The sequence below is a fragment of the Rattus norvegicus genome, chromosome 19 (assembly GCF_021556685.1).
Source record: "Rattus norvegicus strain SHRSP/BbbUtx chromosome 19, alternate assembly SHRSP_T2T, whole genome shotgun sequence".
Classification (NCBI taxonomy): Eukaryota; Metazoa; Chordata; class Mammalia; order Rodentia; family Muridae; genus Rattus; species Rattus norvegicus.
In genome coordinates, this window is record NC_141552.1 from 55,891,183 (window position 1) to 55,909,037 (window position 17,855).

Sequence of the window (17,855 nt, forward strand, 5' to 3'; positions counted from 1 at the left end):
CTGGTAGTTAGCAAGCCAGCTAGCCCACCATATGCCACAGTGCAGAACAAGAGAGTTTCAGACAGGTAGAGGGGGAGGACTGGTGCTAGAGATTTCTGATCTCCATGAGCATGGTGTTGGCATGTATCTGATTGCTCTCACACAGACGTAGGCGCAGGCGCAGGCATAGGCACACTTACTTATTCCTTCACAATCATTGTAGAATAAATTGGAAAATGGAAACTTCAGCATCATAGTCGTTTGGCTAAGAAGAAAAGAAAACTTAAGGAAAAACATTGGAGTTATGCATGGAGGACACATCTACGCTTTGGGGACAGGTTAGAGGACACATGGGGACTTAGAGGACACCTAGAAGCACATGCTCTTGTGGATTAAGTATGTAAGGGGTTGTCTGCATTCTGCCTCCTAGAGGAATTCTGCTGAATTGGAGACATTTGATGAGTTTATTTCAATCTTACTCAGTCATGGGTTATATAACTATTATGTCTTTTAAGTAGATGCCTTCTGAGAAATTGGTCTAACTGTGAGTATCTATCCTGCCTTCTTTATGTCTGTGTCTGAGTTAGGTCCTAAAAAATATTCCTTTCTTGGATGATTTAATACTATGCTTTCAACCCCAAGTAAGATTTGTGTCCCTTTTAGTATATCCATGACAGAACAATGTGACCAATTTAAGATAGAGTTTTGGTGCATTTTCAAACTGTAACTGTGAGGGAACCACACTCAGTATAATAAAGCAATTTCAATGTCTCCTTGGGCTTTGTAGGGTGATAGAACTTTTGTTTACTGACTGGAAGATGCTCTCTGGCTGTAAGAGTGCTGGCAAATCCACCACAGAGTCAGCGTCCCTATTCTCATTTGGCCTTGGACATGGCCATTGTAGTTGTAATTGCCTTTGAGAGGAGGAACAATGGCATGAGTGTTGCCTTAGGAAGAACTGGAGACCGTTTTAGTGGAAACTCCTTGCTTTTATTATAGCAACATTAAATTTATATAAAATTGTGAGTCTAATTGGAATTGTGTCTATTATGCACAAAGAGTGGAGTGAGTGAGATAGTGTGAGAGAGAGTGAGAGAGAGAGAGAGAGACAGAGACAGAGACAGAGACGGAGACAGAGAGAGATCTAAATTATTTGACACTCATAGTCCTTAAATGCCTGTGGATTTGAATCAAGCAGTGTTGGGTAATCCTAGAGGGAAAGTATTCCTGGGAGCCTCTTGTCATGAATGTTTTCTCCAGCAATCTTAGGTAGAAGCTATGCATACAACCTTATGTTTAATGTATGTGGGTCTCTTTCAAAAGACATCTAGTATACAATGTATTGTTTTAATCTTCAGTGTTCAGTAATTTTATATAGGCAGAAAATGCATTTTGATCAAATTTACCACCCATTCCTTCCTTCCCTTATCTCAACAACCAGTTTCTCCTCCCAACAACATGTGCTCTTACAACAAACAAACAAACAAACAAACAAACAAACAAACAAAATCCCAACAACCCATTTAGTACATTTAACTATATGTACATGGGCTCTACTTTGAAGAGATTTTAAATTTGGTTAATATTATCCTAATAAGGTGATCTACCTCTTCTCTTCTCTTCTCTTCTCTTCTCTTCTCTTCTCTTCTCTTCTCTTCTCTTCTCTTCTCTTCTCTTCTCTTCTCTTCTCTCCTCTCCTCTCCTCTCCTCTCCTCTTCTCTCCTCTTCTCTTCTCTCCTCTTCTCTCCTCTTCTCTTCTCTCCTCTTCTCTCTCTCCTCTTCTCTCTCTCTCTCTCTCTCTCTCTCTCTCTCTCTCTCTCTCTCTCTCTCTCTCACACACACACACACACACTTATTTTCCCCTTTCTCCCTCAGCTTACTACTGGCCGAGGCTGCCTTCCAACTCCTAATCTTCCTGTATTATCCACCCTCCCGGATGGTAGGATTATAGGCCCATCCTTCCCACTTGGTACAGGCGCAATTTAAATGGCATTCCCTTATCTGAGGTTTTACTCTCCACAGCTCCAGCAACCGTGGTCAAGTATGGTCTGAAAATATTAAATGGAAACTACCAGAAGTAAGCTGTTCACAGAGCTTAAACGATGCCTACAGTCTATTTTTCTATTCTTGTCTGAGTTACTTCTGGTTGACTGTGCCTAGTGTGTAAGTTGTACTTTATCATAGTTACGTATGTACATGCAGAGAAAGCCACAGAATGTATGGGCTTGCAGGCATGGATGGGTGTCTTATTATGTATCCCTCAGGTAAGGCACTGCATCAGATGCCCACATAGGATTCAGCCTAGTGTCTAATGCTGTTCATAAGCGGCTGCTTTGTGTTTATTGTTGAGAGCTGTTCCTCTGCCTCCTCTCCCCAGGTGCTGGCTTAGATGATGGTCAGTGGCATTCTGTCTCCTTGTCTGCTAAGAGGAATCACCTGACTGTGGTTGTGGATGGCCACATCAGCCCTGCTTCTCCTTGGTTGGGGCCTGAGCAGGTTAATTCGGGAGGCATCTTTTATTTTGGAGGTAAGCAAGGGAATCACAGGCTGAGGTTGCTCCTGCTTCTCTGTCTTGGAGATGATATCGCTCATGCTTTAAGCAGTGCTAACCCTCGGGACTAATTTTTAACTCTCTTTAAACATGAAAATGTCGAGTGGATCAAAATGACAAATTGTGACCTAAAATGAATTCCTACAAGGCAGACTTCCTTATGCTTACTGTTTCTATAATGAGATTTATTTTAAGTAGGTCACTTTCTTCAGTTCTTATCTTCAAGCCTTGTTAGATTCTCCTAGTGTTAAATGGCCCTTACACATCGTCTTCTGATTTGATGGGTTGATTTCTTTGTGGTGTGGTGGGTTTTTTTTTTCCTCTTCCTGATCTGACTCCTAACTCCCATAGAACACTTCGGCTGCTTCCTCTCTGCCCAGTGCAGAAGCAGTATTATGCCACTGGACAAATAATTTAACATAATTAGTCATAGCAACTCAGTCTCTTTGCTGAAGAAAAACAAATATCCTGGTACATCTGATAAAACCAGGACACCGGCCCTTCGGCATCAGCCTTTTCCTTAGGGAATAGGAACAGATGAAGTGCTTAATCATCTTGTGGATGGTTGATTGGAATAAAAGCTTACGGAAGCAGATTAGTGGCACAAGAACGAGGTTTCACAACTGAAATGAACACAATAGACTCTGATAGAAGGAGTGCAGTTCAGTAGACAGACTTAACTAGGTCCTAGTGCTTTGTTCCTATATGACTGCTGTCTGGCTATTGCTTGACTACAGTTTAATAGTGGCCTCTGGTGCTAGGGAGATACACTGGTGAGTTCATAGTGCTTGTCTAGCGTATCAGGGCTTGGCTCTCAGAACCATCACCAAGCAGCTCACAACTGCCTGTAGCTCCAGTTCCTGGGATTCTGATGCCTTCAGACTTTGATACACACACACATGCACGCTCGCTCGCACACACATTTGCACTCATGCACACACACTTAAAAACGAAATGAACCTTAAAAATAACAACTGATTCTAGAATCATTTCTTTGATATGGAGAATGATTTTCAATCTTGATGGGTTACCAGTAAAACACAAATCATTTTCAAAGAATCGTCATAAAGACACACACTAGTTCACCAATTTGCTCAAATACAAATTAGAGAACAAAACAAAACGAAGTGAATCAAGGTAAACAGGACCAAGGGGCTGGTGAGGTGGCTCAGTGGTTAAGAGTGTTTGCTGCCCTCACAGAGGACCTGAGTCAGTTCCCAGCACCCGGAAGGTGGCTCACTCCCACCTGCAACTCCAGCTTCCTGGGATCCAGCATCCTCCTCTGACTCCTGCGGGTACCTGCACTCAGGTGTCCACACCCACACAGAAACACACATGTACATATTATTAAAAATGAAGTCTTCGTGAAACAAAACCTGTGTAATCCACCACTGCAAAGGCAGCCAGAGGCTGTAATTTTAAGTGATATATATGCTTTTCAGAGTGAGATTTGTTCATTTCTGGACTAAACTGCCTTACAAAACATGATGGCTTTTGTGGTAACCTATAGGAATATATCGACTTTTAATCAGTAGTAAGGTATATAGTAAAATTGAACCCAGAGCTTTTCATCCAAAGGAAAATATTTAGAACAGCGAAAGAGATATGAAAAAAAAAAACCCCAGTACAAAGCATATTGTTAAAGGATACAGAATAAAGCTAGAAACTTGGGTAAAACTGTTAATAAATCTTGAAAATGGAATTGTCTTTCTTACAGCATTTTATGTCCTTTATGCTCAAATTTAGTAATCCTTGGCTATTTTATGCATCTTCGCTCACCATTGTGTTTATTCACACCATAATATTTTAGAGTGAAGTATATGTGTGCTGTAATTTTTGTTTATTATGATACACATGTCGTACTCTATACTCTTCTAGAATGGTTTGGATTCACCAAAATTTATGATGGCATTGCAAGGTTGCCGAGATCTTCGCTGTGCACTTCCGTGCCTAGTTTTTCTTCTCTTTCAGAACGTATAGAAATTTCAAGGCCTATCAGTGACTTTTCGTATAGTTGTGCATATGCATGTCTGAATGTGATACACATACTCATAAACAAGTGTGTGTGCATGTATGTGTATGTGAGTGTTTATGTTTATGTGTGTGTGTGCTTATGTGAGTATATGTGTATGTGAGTGTGTATGCTTGTGTGTATGTGAGTGAGTATATGTGTGTGTGAGTGTGTGTGTATGGGCATGCGCATGTGTATTATGTGAGTGTGAGTGTGTGCTTATCTGTGAGTTTGTGTATGTGCATGTGTGTGTGCATGTGTGTATATGACAGTGAGTATATGTGTGTGTGAGTGTGTATGCTTGTGTGTATGTGAGTGAGTATATGTGTGTGTGTGAATGTGTGTGTATGGGCATGTGCATGTGTGTGTATGTGAGTGTGTGCTTATCTGTGTGACTTTGTGTATGTGCATGTGAATGTGTGTGCATGTGTGTATATGACAGTGAGTATATGTGTGTGTGATTGTGTGCTTGTGTGTGTATGTGAATGAGTATAATGTGTATGTATGTGGATATGTGTGTATGCATGGGTGTTTGTGTGTGTGTGTATACAGAGACATGTATCCATTGGTATACGTGTGGAATCCAAAGAAGGATGCCAGGCAACCGACTTATCATCTGGTCTCTCATTAACCTGGAGAGAGGTTGTCATCCAGTAACCTCGAGTGATCCTCCTAGCTCTACCTTTCTATTGCTTGGTCAAAGGGGTGTGGACTGTCATGCCTAGCTTTCTTTTTCTTTTTTTTTTCAATTTTGGAGAAAGTACCATGAGGAGCTGAGAAGAAGGTATATCCTTTTGCTTTAGGATAGAATGTTCTATAAATATCCGTTAAGTCCATTTGGCTCACAACTTCTCTTAGTCTGTCTACGTCTCTGTTTAATTTCTGTTTCCATGATCTGTCCATTGATGAGAGTGGGGTGTTGAAATCTCCTACTATTATTGTGTGAGGTGCAGTGTGTGTTTTGAGCTTTAGTAAGGTTTCTTTCATGTATGTAGGTGCCCTTGTATTTGGGGCATAGATATTTAGGATTGAGAGTTCATTTTGGTGGATTTTTCCTTTGATGAATATGAAGTGTCCTTCCTTATCTTTTTTGATGACTTTTAGTTGAAAATTGATTTTATTTGATATTAGAATGGCTACTCCAGCTTGCTTCTTCCGACCATTTGCTTGGAAAGTTGTTTTCCAGCCTTTCACTCTGAGGTAGTGTCTGTCTTTGTCTCTGAGGTGTGTTTCCTGTAGGCAGCAGAATGCAGGGTCCTCGTTGCGTATCCAGTTTGTTAATCTATGTCTTTTTATTGGGGAGTTGAGGCCATTGATGTTGAGAGATATTAAGGAATAGTGATTATTGCTTCCTGTTATATTCATATTTGGATATGAGGTTATGTTTGTGTGCTTTTCTTTTCTTTGTTTTGTTGCCAAGACGATTAGTTTCTTGCTTCTTCTAGGGTATAGCTTGCCTCCTTATGTTGGGCTTTACCATTTATTATCCTTTGTAGTGCTGGATTTGTAGAAAGATATTGTGTAAATTTGGTTTTGTCATGGAATATCTTGGTTTCTCCATCTATGTTAATTGAGCGTTTTGCAGGATACAGTAACCTGGGCTGGCATTTGTGTTCTCTTAGGGTCTGTATGACATCTGTCCAGGATCTTCTGGCTTTCATAGTTTCTGGCGAAAAGTCTGGTGTGATTCTGATAGGTCTGCCTGTATATGTTACTTGACCTTTTTCCCTTACTGCTTTTAATATTCTTTCTTTATTTTGTGCGTTTGGTGCTTTGACTATTATGTGACGGGAGGTGTTTCTTTTCTGGTCCAATCTATTTGGAGTTCTGTAGGCTTCTTGTATGCTTATGGGTATCTCTTTCTTTAGGTTAGGGAAGTTTTCTTCTATGATTTTGTTGAAGATATTTACTGGTCCTTTGAGCTGGGAGTCTTCACTCTCTTCTATACCTATTATCCTTAGGTTTGATCTTCTCATTGAGTCCTGGATTTCCTGTATGTTTTGGACCAGTAGCTTTTTCCGCTTTACATTATCTTTGACAGTTGAGTCGATGATTTCTATGGAATCTTCTGCTCCTGAGATTCTCTCTTCCATCTCTTGTATTCTGTTGGTGAAGCTCGTATCTACAGCTCGTATCTATCTTTTGGTTTTCTATATCCAGGGTTGTTTCCATGTGTTCTTTCTTGATTGCTTCTATTTCCATTTTTAATTCCTTCAACTGTTTGACTGTGTTTTCCTGGAATTCTTTCAGGGATTTTTGTGACTCTTCTCTATGGGCTTCTACTTGTTTATTTATGTTTTCCTGGAATTCTTTTAGGGATTTTTCGATTCCTCTCTGTAGGCTACTACTTGTTCTCTAAGGGAGTTCTTCACGTTTTTCTTGAAGTCCTCCAGCATCATGATCAAATATGATTTTGAAACTAGATCTTGCTTTTCTGGTGTGTTTGGATATTCCGTGTTTGCTTTGGTGGGAGAATTGGGCTCCGATGATGCCATGTAATCTTGGTCATGCCTAGCTTTCTATTTGGCTGCTGGGGACTCAAACTCACTTCTTCATTGTTGTATAAATACTCTTACCCATAGAGCCCTCTCCCAATCACTCTAATAACAGTAAGGAAATCCACATCTTTTCATGTGTATTTTAGTGTTAAAATCTTTATCATGCATGCTTATCTCTCTAAGACTGTCTAGGTAGATGACCACTACCTGATTTACAGTATGTTTTTATTTGCCTGTTTTTATAAGTGTAAACCATCTATGCTATGCCTAAAATATATGCTGTAGAGCTTCCTCGTTAAAACCCCAACACCAGTCCCTTTAGTATATGCTCTGCAGGGTCTTGACTACCCCAGCATTTTTAGGATTTAGCTTCATGCTTTCAGAGCCTGATTGATAAGTTCAGTCCACGTAACAGTCTTCTTAGGTTTTAGGGACTGGGAATTCTGTGTCCCAAGAACATTTGAGGCAGTGGGTTCCATGTGGGTATCACATCTTTCCTGGGAACCATCAGGATTATTGGCAAGGGTATGTTTGGTGAAGGGATGAAGTAGGGGTCCCTAAGGTACACCACTGGATTGATTGTTAGGCTGTCACTGGCAGTGGAATAAGCCCATGTTTGAAATTTCTCTCCGAAAGTTATGTGTCCCACCTGAACATCATGTCACTATTGGTCACCACTGAAAACTCTTTGTTTACATGAACAGGGGACCCTCAATTACTGGAGCTTTAATTTTATCTAGATAGAACAGATTTGAGGTGGTGAATTCTTTGCCAGTTTGGATTCAAGATTAAAAAAAAAAATTCCCCATATTCTGAGAAACTTCCCATGAACTCTCTCCTTTGCTTTTCTCCAAATTCAACTCCAACTTCAAAGAGATGGTGACTGAATCCAGTCATACTAAAGTAGCTGGCACACTCTAATGTCAAAAGTTCCTCTGCCCCAACAGCCTGGCTTCTGTCTCTACTCTGCAGTCTTCAGAGAGCCTGTCCCATTGGCTGTCAGGATGGAAGGCTACTTCTCAAAGACCAGAACTCCATATGCCAGACAAAACAGCCACTATTTATCCATCACCTCACGCTCTTTTCTCTTAACCTTTCTTCTTTCAAATGAGTGCATTTCAAAAAAAATCAGAGCATACTGTGGGATCCCCTCAGCTTTGGTCATTTAGAAGCCATACACTAAAAATCTTGGTTCTCCGCATAGAGGATAGTTGAGTGTCTAATTTCTGTAAATTCTCTTATGCGATCTTTTTGATGGGTAGCACAGCATGCATCACAAGCTGGAGATGCTGGCTGAGGTAGAGAATACTCACATTCAAGTTCCCGGTTTAAAGCAAGCATCAGGTATCCAAGGACCTGGCCACACCACCATGAAATGGCATCTGGCTTCTGAAACAGCAGCATACAGTGGTAATGTATGTATCATCTCTGGAGGTATTTAACGTGATGACTGCCTCTTGTAATGGATCCATCCATCAAGTCAGCATTGAAAATTCTCCAGGAGTCTTCCTACTTTAGTATTTTCATCTTGAATAGATTCAGTTTTCAACTTCTTCTTGGTATTGCATTATATTAACCCCTGGTTGCCTTCAGAGACCTGATCTAAGCCTTTGTTATTGGAATTTCTTGATTATTGAGTATTGTATCCAGGAACATGAAGTACCCACGATCTGACTTTTGGTTTTGTTTATGGTTTTATTATCTTTCTTTGTGATTCAGTTTGCCCCATCTTGTTTGCCACAGGCATACTGCATGACTTAACCCATTTTAAAATAGTTTGAGACGTGTTGGGCAACACCAGCAATAGAAGACAGTAGCCAAGTCGTTTGCATTCCTGGTGTATGAGAACTATCAAGTGTTCTTGAACTATCACCCTTTCTTCTTTATTCTGACACTCTTAATTGGGTAATAGGTCATCTGCGAGGAGGTTGTTAAGACTATGCATATTGTGTGGCCCTTTCTGAATCTTGGCTCTGAGTAGGACACCTACAAGAGAACAAAAGAATTTATTCCTTCCAAGTGTAGCTCATGAATGAATGGGTTTTGCTGGGGCTCCTTACAGAAACACAGGTGGATCACAGGTAGCTGAATTACAGAATGCTTACTGCGGTGTGGATCATAGATTACTGTAGCTGTGTTTCTGGAATTATCTTCACAACCAGACAGCTCCACCAGAATCATCTCTCCCCGGTAATTTCCTTATTGTTTATATCCTGGCAGGGTAGGGAGGTTTTTCTGTTGGAAGATATAGTTATACAGCAGTGTACTATGGTCCAGGACAATTTTAATTACTGCAAATATATACATCACTATTACCTCAAATCACTATTCAAAAACCTGTAATCGCCTTTTGTTTATATATTAAATTTGAAACCTTGAAATTTCCACTAAAATCAAAATAGCCTGCTAATCGTTTTAAAATAATACTGGCCTCTACTTGCCATGTAAATGTATTTTGCTAGGAAGAGATAGCATTAAAGAGACGTGTCCTTGGTGAAAAAAATTGAATTGTAATGGAAATTTTCAGGTGGAAAAGTAGTGTAGAGGAATTAAGAAGTTGCTGCTTCCTTTATAATTCTGTGAAATTGTAGTGGTGGCTGGCAGCCGTAGCAGCAAAGAAAGATTGATGGAAAATATGTAAGGGAAATATATGTGCTCATACTCCATAAAATTATTTACTTCACTTGAATAAACATTTAGAACATCATTAAGTCCAGGCAGTAATGGTTAATATTATATTTGTTATTTAAATAATAAGAACAAATCTTAAATGTTAGAAAAAAATCAGCATAAAGAGAACATTGTTGGCTGAGCCACAGGATAAATAAAATCAAACAGTGAAATGTTTTTTGACATTTAGCCATTTGTATTTGTCAAATATATGTGTGGCTCTTACGTGTATAAGGAAATAAAGCACTTAATCAAATAAAGAGTTAGTAATTTTATTCCAGATCAATAAATCCCCTTTCTCAGATAGTTAGCCTTAAGTACAAAGACATTTCATTATTATCGATTTATCTTTTCCTGTCTTCGGTATGTACTTATCCTAGTTTATACTTTGAGTTTTTCAATCTAAAGACCAAGTTCCCCACTTACGTTATAGAATGCTTGACACTGCTGGTTCTCACATTTAGGATTTTGAAGCCAATAACTACACTTCTAAATTTAGATCAAGCTAAAATGGTGCACACAATTATTACAACTCTAGAGACTTCCTTTGCATCCTGTGGAAACAAAGAAAATACTTCGCATGAATTTAGATGAAACTAATAATGAATCCAGAGGGCTTATTTCTCTCCTGTAATGCCGAGGGTAATCAAATGTGCTTTATTTATTTTCCTTTATAAATTCTGCTGTGATCTCAAATGCTGACTTTTGCTTGTACAAGGATCTATGGCTTTCCTTTGGTTTGCTCCTATCAGGTTGTCCAGACAAAAGCTTTGGATCCAGGTGTAAGAGCCCTCTGGGTGGATTTCAAGGATGTATGAGACTCATCTCCATCCAGGACAAAATGGTAGATCTGCTTGCAGTCCAGCAGGGCTCCCTTGGCAACTTCAGTGACCTTCAGATAGACTCCTGTGGCATCTCAGACAGGTACAAGACAGCCCCACGTCTCCCCAATGACCTATTCAAAATTTTAATTTTGTCTGTCTGTCTGTCTATCTATCTATCTATCTATCATCTATCTATCTATGCATGCTACTATCTGTTACATCAGAAATGAATTATATTAATATTAAAAATAAATCTAGCAGTTGTTTTATATATTTCAAATAGTAATATTAAAAATAGATAAATATATGTGACTATGTTAATTAGATATAAGTATGTTACCCACCTACAAAGCTTATGCTGTTATGGTTTTATTTTTATTTATTATTTAACCTTGTGTGTGTGTGTATACAATATATGAACATATATGTGCTTGTGAGTGTGACCAGACACATATGTCATGACATGCATGCATAGGTTAGAGGACAACCTAGGGAGTCTCTTCCCATCTTCCACCTTGTTTTAGACAGCATCTCTTGCTATCTGAACTGTGAGCTTCCAGGGCCTCTCTTGTTTCCACCTCTCAATCTCCTATAGGATTTCTGGGTTTACTGACATCCTACCATGTTGCATCAGACATTATATGGGTTATGGGAGTCTAAACTCAGGTTATCATGCTTACACAGCAAACATTTTAATCACTGGGACATTTCTCCTGCCCTGCTATAGTTCTAGGTGGTCATACAAGTACCAAAACTGTATCGTTAAACTCAACACATTATGCCACCCAAACAGGAAAATTGACTACTAGGAACTGGTAAAGCAGAGACCTATGTGATAGGTTATCAAACTGGCTTTGGAAACCTTGACTGCTGGGTTTCCAGCAGGCAGGAGACCAGGACCAGTGCTTATTCTAATGTTTGCCGTCAAGCCCATTAGTGTCTTCTGTGTAGGAGCAGGAGAATTACTTCCCCCAGGAATGCTGCGAATATTGTATTGACCAAGGTGTGAGCATAGCCCCATAAACTCAGTAGGAGCACAGGCAAGGGACGTGGCAAGGTGGGACTTGAGAGTTAATTATAGAGGATGAGCAACTTCTGACATAATAACCCACAGTTAGTAATAATTAAAAACTATAGGTAGGCCTGGGCCACTGTTGTGAAGGAGTCATACCAGCTTTGCTTTGTGACCAAGGCGGCCAAATTTAATTACTGAGTTTGATGTAATATCACACAATTGCAGATTTAAATCCATATACAAGATCCTGAACTAAGCACATAAGTGCTTATGAATATTTAAATCTGCCCTCCTGAAGTCTTGACAGTGGCTGCGTGAGAAATAGGGAAAAGAATGCATGGAGAGCTTAGGTTGGCTGAGAAAACAAGAGTCCAGCCCCAAAGCCAGAAAGTCAGAATTGCATTCCTGCCAGGCCACACAGAATTATGGGTATACAATAACATTATGGGTGGTTTATTATCCACACATAATAAATGGATCACTTAATGGTTTAATAAATTATAATTTAGAATAAATAAAAACATTGAAATTTGACCAGAACTTAATACAATACAACCTATTTATTTATTTATTTATTTATTTATTTATTTTACCTTACACATGATTCTTCATGAATGTGCTTTCAATTCATGTAGTCTTACATGTTTCATCACACACACACACACACACACACACACACACAAATGTCACTTTTATTTCTTTAGAGGAAAGGATGATATGAAAGCCATACCCAAGTTGTATGAATATATGGCTTGGGCTGAGCTCAGAACGTTTCTTTCTATATTCTTACTGTCCCTAGGCCTGGGTCTGGAAGCTTTTAGCCTCCGTACAATCTAATCTCCAGAAATGACTGATTCAATCCAGCTTCTCACTGAATTGCTTTGTTTGGTTTCAGTGTTCTAATCTTCTGTCTCCTCATTCTCTGGCTTGTTCTGTCGTCACCTATGTCTACCTTGTTCTCTCTGCAACCTATTTCTGTAAAATTGTCCCTGTATAACTGCTATCTTTCATCCCTCCCCCCACTTTGTCTGTCTGTCTGCTTGCCTCTCTCCCTCCCTCCCTCCTCTCTCTCTCTCCCTCTCTCCCTCTCTCCCTCTCTCCCTCTCTCTCTCTCTCTCTCTCTCTCTCTCTCTCTCCCCCCTCTCTTTCCTGTGTTCTTCTTGTGAGACTTGGCCATATCCTATCTCTCACTCATTCTGTCAACTCTTTCTCTGGCTCCTCACTTTGCCTGCTCCTCAACTAGACGTCACTTTCTAACTTTCTTCTGCAAACTCACCTTACTTTCATTGTTAGGGATTAAGGGTGCATCTGTATTTCAGTCAGATCGCACTTCAATCCAGAGCATGTCTGCATTCTAGCAGGATGATACAAACCTAGAAGGTCTTCGAGTATGTTCTCTTGCCAGAGCAGAGATCTGTTGCTGGATTAAAAATCCTCTATGTATGCTCATCCTCAGTCACATGACTGAACACTCCCTGTATACTCACACGACTTTCACACTGACTTACAGGAGCACATTCCCATGTATCCATAAACATGTCTCTATCTATACCATTCTCATACTCACACGTGACACAACCATCCATCTTCATGCTTTTTCACATGCACATGCCTCTTACCCAGTCACTCAATGCGCTCTCTTCTAGAAGTGATTTATTCATCTTCTGTGGACATGAAACAGGATTGTCCTAAGGCCAGAGATGCTGATGACTAAGGGACAAGGTCAGGATGACAGGATCAGTAGGACAGGACAGTTCCCGTCCCGAGATCTGGAGGAGAAATCAAAGCATTGCTGGAACACCGCTAACAGGTGTAAGCACATACATATTTAAGTTAAGTAGACCTGTGCCACTTTTATGGTGGAACACTAAATATTGCTTTTTTAATCTTTAACCAACTCTAAAAATACGAAGAGATGAGTAAAGGTCACTATCCTAGCCATTGACACCATTCCATGAGAATAGGCAGTGGCCAATCCTTGGCCCTTCTCTCTAAGCATCCACCGTGCTATCTTCCAGCTAGGATCATCCTGTCCCTCTCAGCGAATGGATTTCTCCCCATAGTCCTCTACTTTTGCTCTCCTCTTCTCTGTGGAGAAGCCCATTGATCCTCTCTGTGCTCTCATTTGGGTTTATTCCATGGCACTTGAAGAGAATCATTCTAAGTCTTGTGGCACAGAAAGTGTGGCTTTGTGGGGAGCAGCTTGGTGATTGAGTCTTATGAGGAAAAGGCTCTCATTAGTTACTGTTCTGAGTCTATGAGCCCTACAGGTAGCTAACGTTTAGTTCCCTTGAATGGGATAATGTTCTAGATCTAAAGTCAATATCACTCATTCCAGCCAAGCATTACTTCCTATGAAAGCCTTCGGAATTGAAATTGTGCTGAACAGAGAATCTGGCTAAATGGAAATTTTGCCTGTCACTTCGGGTTTGGGTATGTCGATGGATGTGTTTGTTCAAAGTCATATGCAATGAAAATGGTGATGGAAATGTCTAGGAGAAAGATTTAGACCCCTGGGAAAATGGGTTGATGGATTGTTTGACTTTGTATTGGAAGGACTAGCAAAGAGGGCAGTGTTCAATGCAATCGTTTAGAGCCCTTGGTGAGAGGAAGAGCTCAGCCATGCAGTGCAGATCGCACAGGTTACAAGTTGGCTGACATTATCATCTAATGAAGTTAGGGAGACTCACAATTCAGTTTTCCACATTCTATTTACAAATGTGAAAAGCCTCGTCTCACGAGTTTGAAGCGCACAAAAATGTACCCCATTAACTTCTGTAAGAAAGTCAAAGAGAAACAATCCATGCACCAGGACAATTAGAGACAGGTTTGTTTCTTTTGATTTTAGGCAAAATCATTGAATCTTTTTTTAAAAAACACGGTTAATACCGTTTAAAGAAAGATCACCTCTGATCTTTTCTGATTTGATCATGAACTAATTGCTACTCCTACATTTTAAAGTTCCTTTCTCCCTAGAGTGTCATAAGTTCAAATGCTTAATAATTAAACAAGTTAGGATAGTGTGCCTCATGGATTCCTACACACTTATAAGAATACTAAATATATATGAATTTGTTAGGTATAGAAGTATATAAACATTCTTTATTTTTGGATTCCCCCCAGAAGAAGATTCCAAAGAGGAATTACTTGTGTTCATGTGCAGAATGTTGTGGCATAAGCACTTGGGAGGCAGAAGCAGTTAGATCTCTATAAGTTAGAGGCCAGCCTGGTCTACATAGTGAGTGCCAGGCCAGCCTGGTCTACATAGCAGCTAGAGCTAGAGTGAGACCCTGTGTCAACAACCCTCTGCCAAAACAATAAAGATTGCATTTGTGAATATAAGGTCATGTTCGCAGTGAGACTTTCTAGATTGTGAGACTGACTACAGGTGACCTCTCATCTTTTGTCCTGTATTTTTTTGTTCTGTGTACAGTGGACATCTATTTTTTAATCAAGGGAAAAATCAATAACACTATTTTTAGTTAACATTGGAAAAGGCATATAAGCAAAACATCAAGTTCCATCTTCAGCTCTGATAAAAGAGGCAGCAGAAAGTCCATCACAAATGCATTCTGGCAGGCTCTGTAGTTTTTATTATTGTTTTTTTCAAATTGAAAATGGATGAGAGCACTGGGAGCTTTGGTCTCACTATATTATTCATTCTAAACCCTGAAAGGCATCAATGGTCTGATCAGCTGTTTAAGTCTAAACTAGAAGTTCACAAATGACATTTGTACACAGTACTTTACCTGTGTCAAGATAATTTCTCCTACAGTGCCTCTAAACCAAAGGCATCACTGACATTTTCAGTCAAAAAATGTTAGGGCTGGCGAGATGGCTCAGTCTGTAAAGTGTTTGGCTCACAAGCCTGAGGACGTGAGCTCAGAGCCACAGAACATTTGTAAAAGGCCAGGCATAATGCCATGCCTCTGTGGGTCATAGACAGTTTCATCCCTAGAGTTTATAGCCCAGGCTGTCTAGCCCAGTTGTGAACTTTGGTTCCATGAGAGATCCTATCTCTCAAAAAGAAAGATGAAGAGCAATCAAGAAAAGTCATCATGTGACTCTTTGGTCCCCACATACACCTGCACACATGTGCATGTGTATCTATAGACACACAAATGCATACCATCCACGTGCATACACCACATCACACACATGGACCACACTAATAGAGAGTTTCAAAAACGTGATGTCAGCTACCATGGGGAGACATAGCCCAGCACTGCCAGCAGTGGTAGCCTGAGGAATCCGCACCTTAGGAGCCTCCGCGTAAGTAAAGCTAGAGTTTTGACTATGCTGCTGAAAAGAACTTGGAACAAGTCAGAGGGAAATAGAGCCCATGTGTTCATTGAGCATTGAGAAGCAATAGTATATCCCTCAGACCTCAGTGTTGGTATTTGGAGAGAAAGAGACATGGGGGCAATACAGGACTAAGACATGAGTGCAATCTGAGAGAAAGAGAAAGAGAGAGAGAGGGAGAGAGGGAGAGGGAGAGAGAGAGAGAGAGAGAGAGAGAGAGAGAGAGAGAGAGAGAGAGGTGTCTTTACAAAGATCTATACATGCATACACATGTACACACAAGAATAACTGTAGTTCCCTATGTAAGGTTGCTTTGAGAATGTAATTTACAACAAAGCTTTAAAATGTAAAAACAAACAAAAAACCAAACCACAACAAAACACTACAAAAGTTGGTTTATTTTTCTTATCTTAAGTCATCTCCTTTTGTGAGTGAAATTATAAGGCCCCTTTTCTTTTCTTTTCTTTTCTCTTCTTTTCTTTCCTTTTCTATTCTATTTTTAACCAGGTAAGTTATTTAAGTTCAGGGAAGAGAGGAGTGTAGATACAGGTAAATTGAAAGGTATATTCATTCTGGCTCTAAGGAAGCACATTTCAGTCCTTCGTGTTGGGACGTACTTTTAAAAGTGAGCGCTACAGAAATTTTTTTAAAAATTAAGATTATGTTTGTGTGTGTGCGCGCACACACACACACACACACACAGACACACACACACACGTATGTTGCTTGTGTGGAAGACAGAAGACAACTTGCAAGAGTCAAGTCTCTTCTTCCACTGTGTGGGTTTTGGGGGACCCAGGACATCAGGCTTGGCAGCAAGTGTCAATCTTTGAGACATCTTGTTGGCCCTTCGCATGGGATTCTAATTGCATTAGTTGTGTTGAGGTTTCTTGACTCTTGTTCAGCAGAAACCATCAGATTACAGGACAAGGAGCTTCCTTTCCTCCGGGCCCCTTACTATTTTCTGTCTTTCCATCTTGTTTCAGGTCCAAAGAATTTAATGAGGATTTATTTCCTAGCAGTTGATTGTCAACGTGATTATGTCACATCTGTTTGCGATTCAGTATTTATGGAAATTAATTAGATTCGTGTTCTTCTATTAGAGAGAAGGAATACAGGTTCTGTCATTGGTATTTTTATTCCAGCATCTCAAAGGGGTAGTCCTCCTGCACAGAACCCTTCCTGGATCGGAAAACTGTTCAGAGGTTGGGGAAGATTTATTCCTCAAAGCAACCAAGAAATAATTCACAGTCGAATGTTTTCTAGTGGAAATGCTCTAAGGAGAGGCTGGCCAGAGGCAATACCCTACAAGAAACTTAGCCAGCATCTATCCAAGCCGAGGCCAATGTCAGAACCTTCTAAGTCCACCAGGGCTGTTTCGGGCTTCAGCAGAAAGCTCCCCGATTTCTCACAGTATTCTTTGTTTTAGACAATATTGACTGTGCCCCTTTGTTGAAAGATAAACATGAAGGACACTTTGATTTTTATACAGGTTCTGTCTGCCACAAGGTTTCTTGGGGCAGGAGAAGTGGCTTCTCAGTTAAGAATGAAAACTTCTTATGGTGAGGACAAGAGTTTGGTTACTCACCGATCTCAGGACTAACCACCTGAGACTCCAGCTTCCTGGAACCCAACATCCTCTTCTGGTCTCCTCAGACACCAGCACTCACACGTGCATGAATCTACACACACACACACACACACACACACACACACACACACACACACACACACACACACAATTAAAAATAAATTAAAGTCTTAAAAAGTAGTTATGTGAGGTGATGTGTATGTCAATGCACTTCAGTAAAGAACACTTTTATTATTTTAGCATCATGCTCTTCTCGATATATACACAATGATCCCTCTGATGTCAAGTGATACATATAAACTGAAAAGAAATATTTTAATTAAAGACAATTGTTTAGTCTTTGGACTGCTGACCTGTACAGGACCCTGTAGAACTTTTCAAAGCCTAGTGTCAGATCAAGTGATGTGCTGGGCT

At 40.1% G+C, this 17,855-nt stretch overlaps 1 protein-coding gene across 1 annotated transcript in view; it reads left to right on the forward strand.

Annotated features, from left to right (window-relative positions):
• Cntnap4 (contactin associated protein family member 4) overlaps positions 1-17,855 on the forward strand; it is a 278,839-nt gene that overhangs the window by 174,711 nt on the left and 86,273 nt on the right. Inside the window, 2 exon segments of the mRNA NM_001107432.1 lie at positions 2,357-2,506; positions 10,462-10,633. Of these exon segments, the coding sequence (NP_001100902.1) occupies positions 2,357-2,506; positions 10,462-10,633 (322 nt within the window).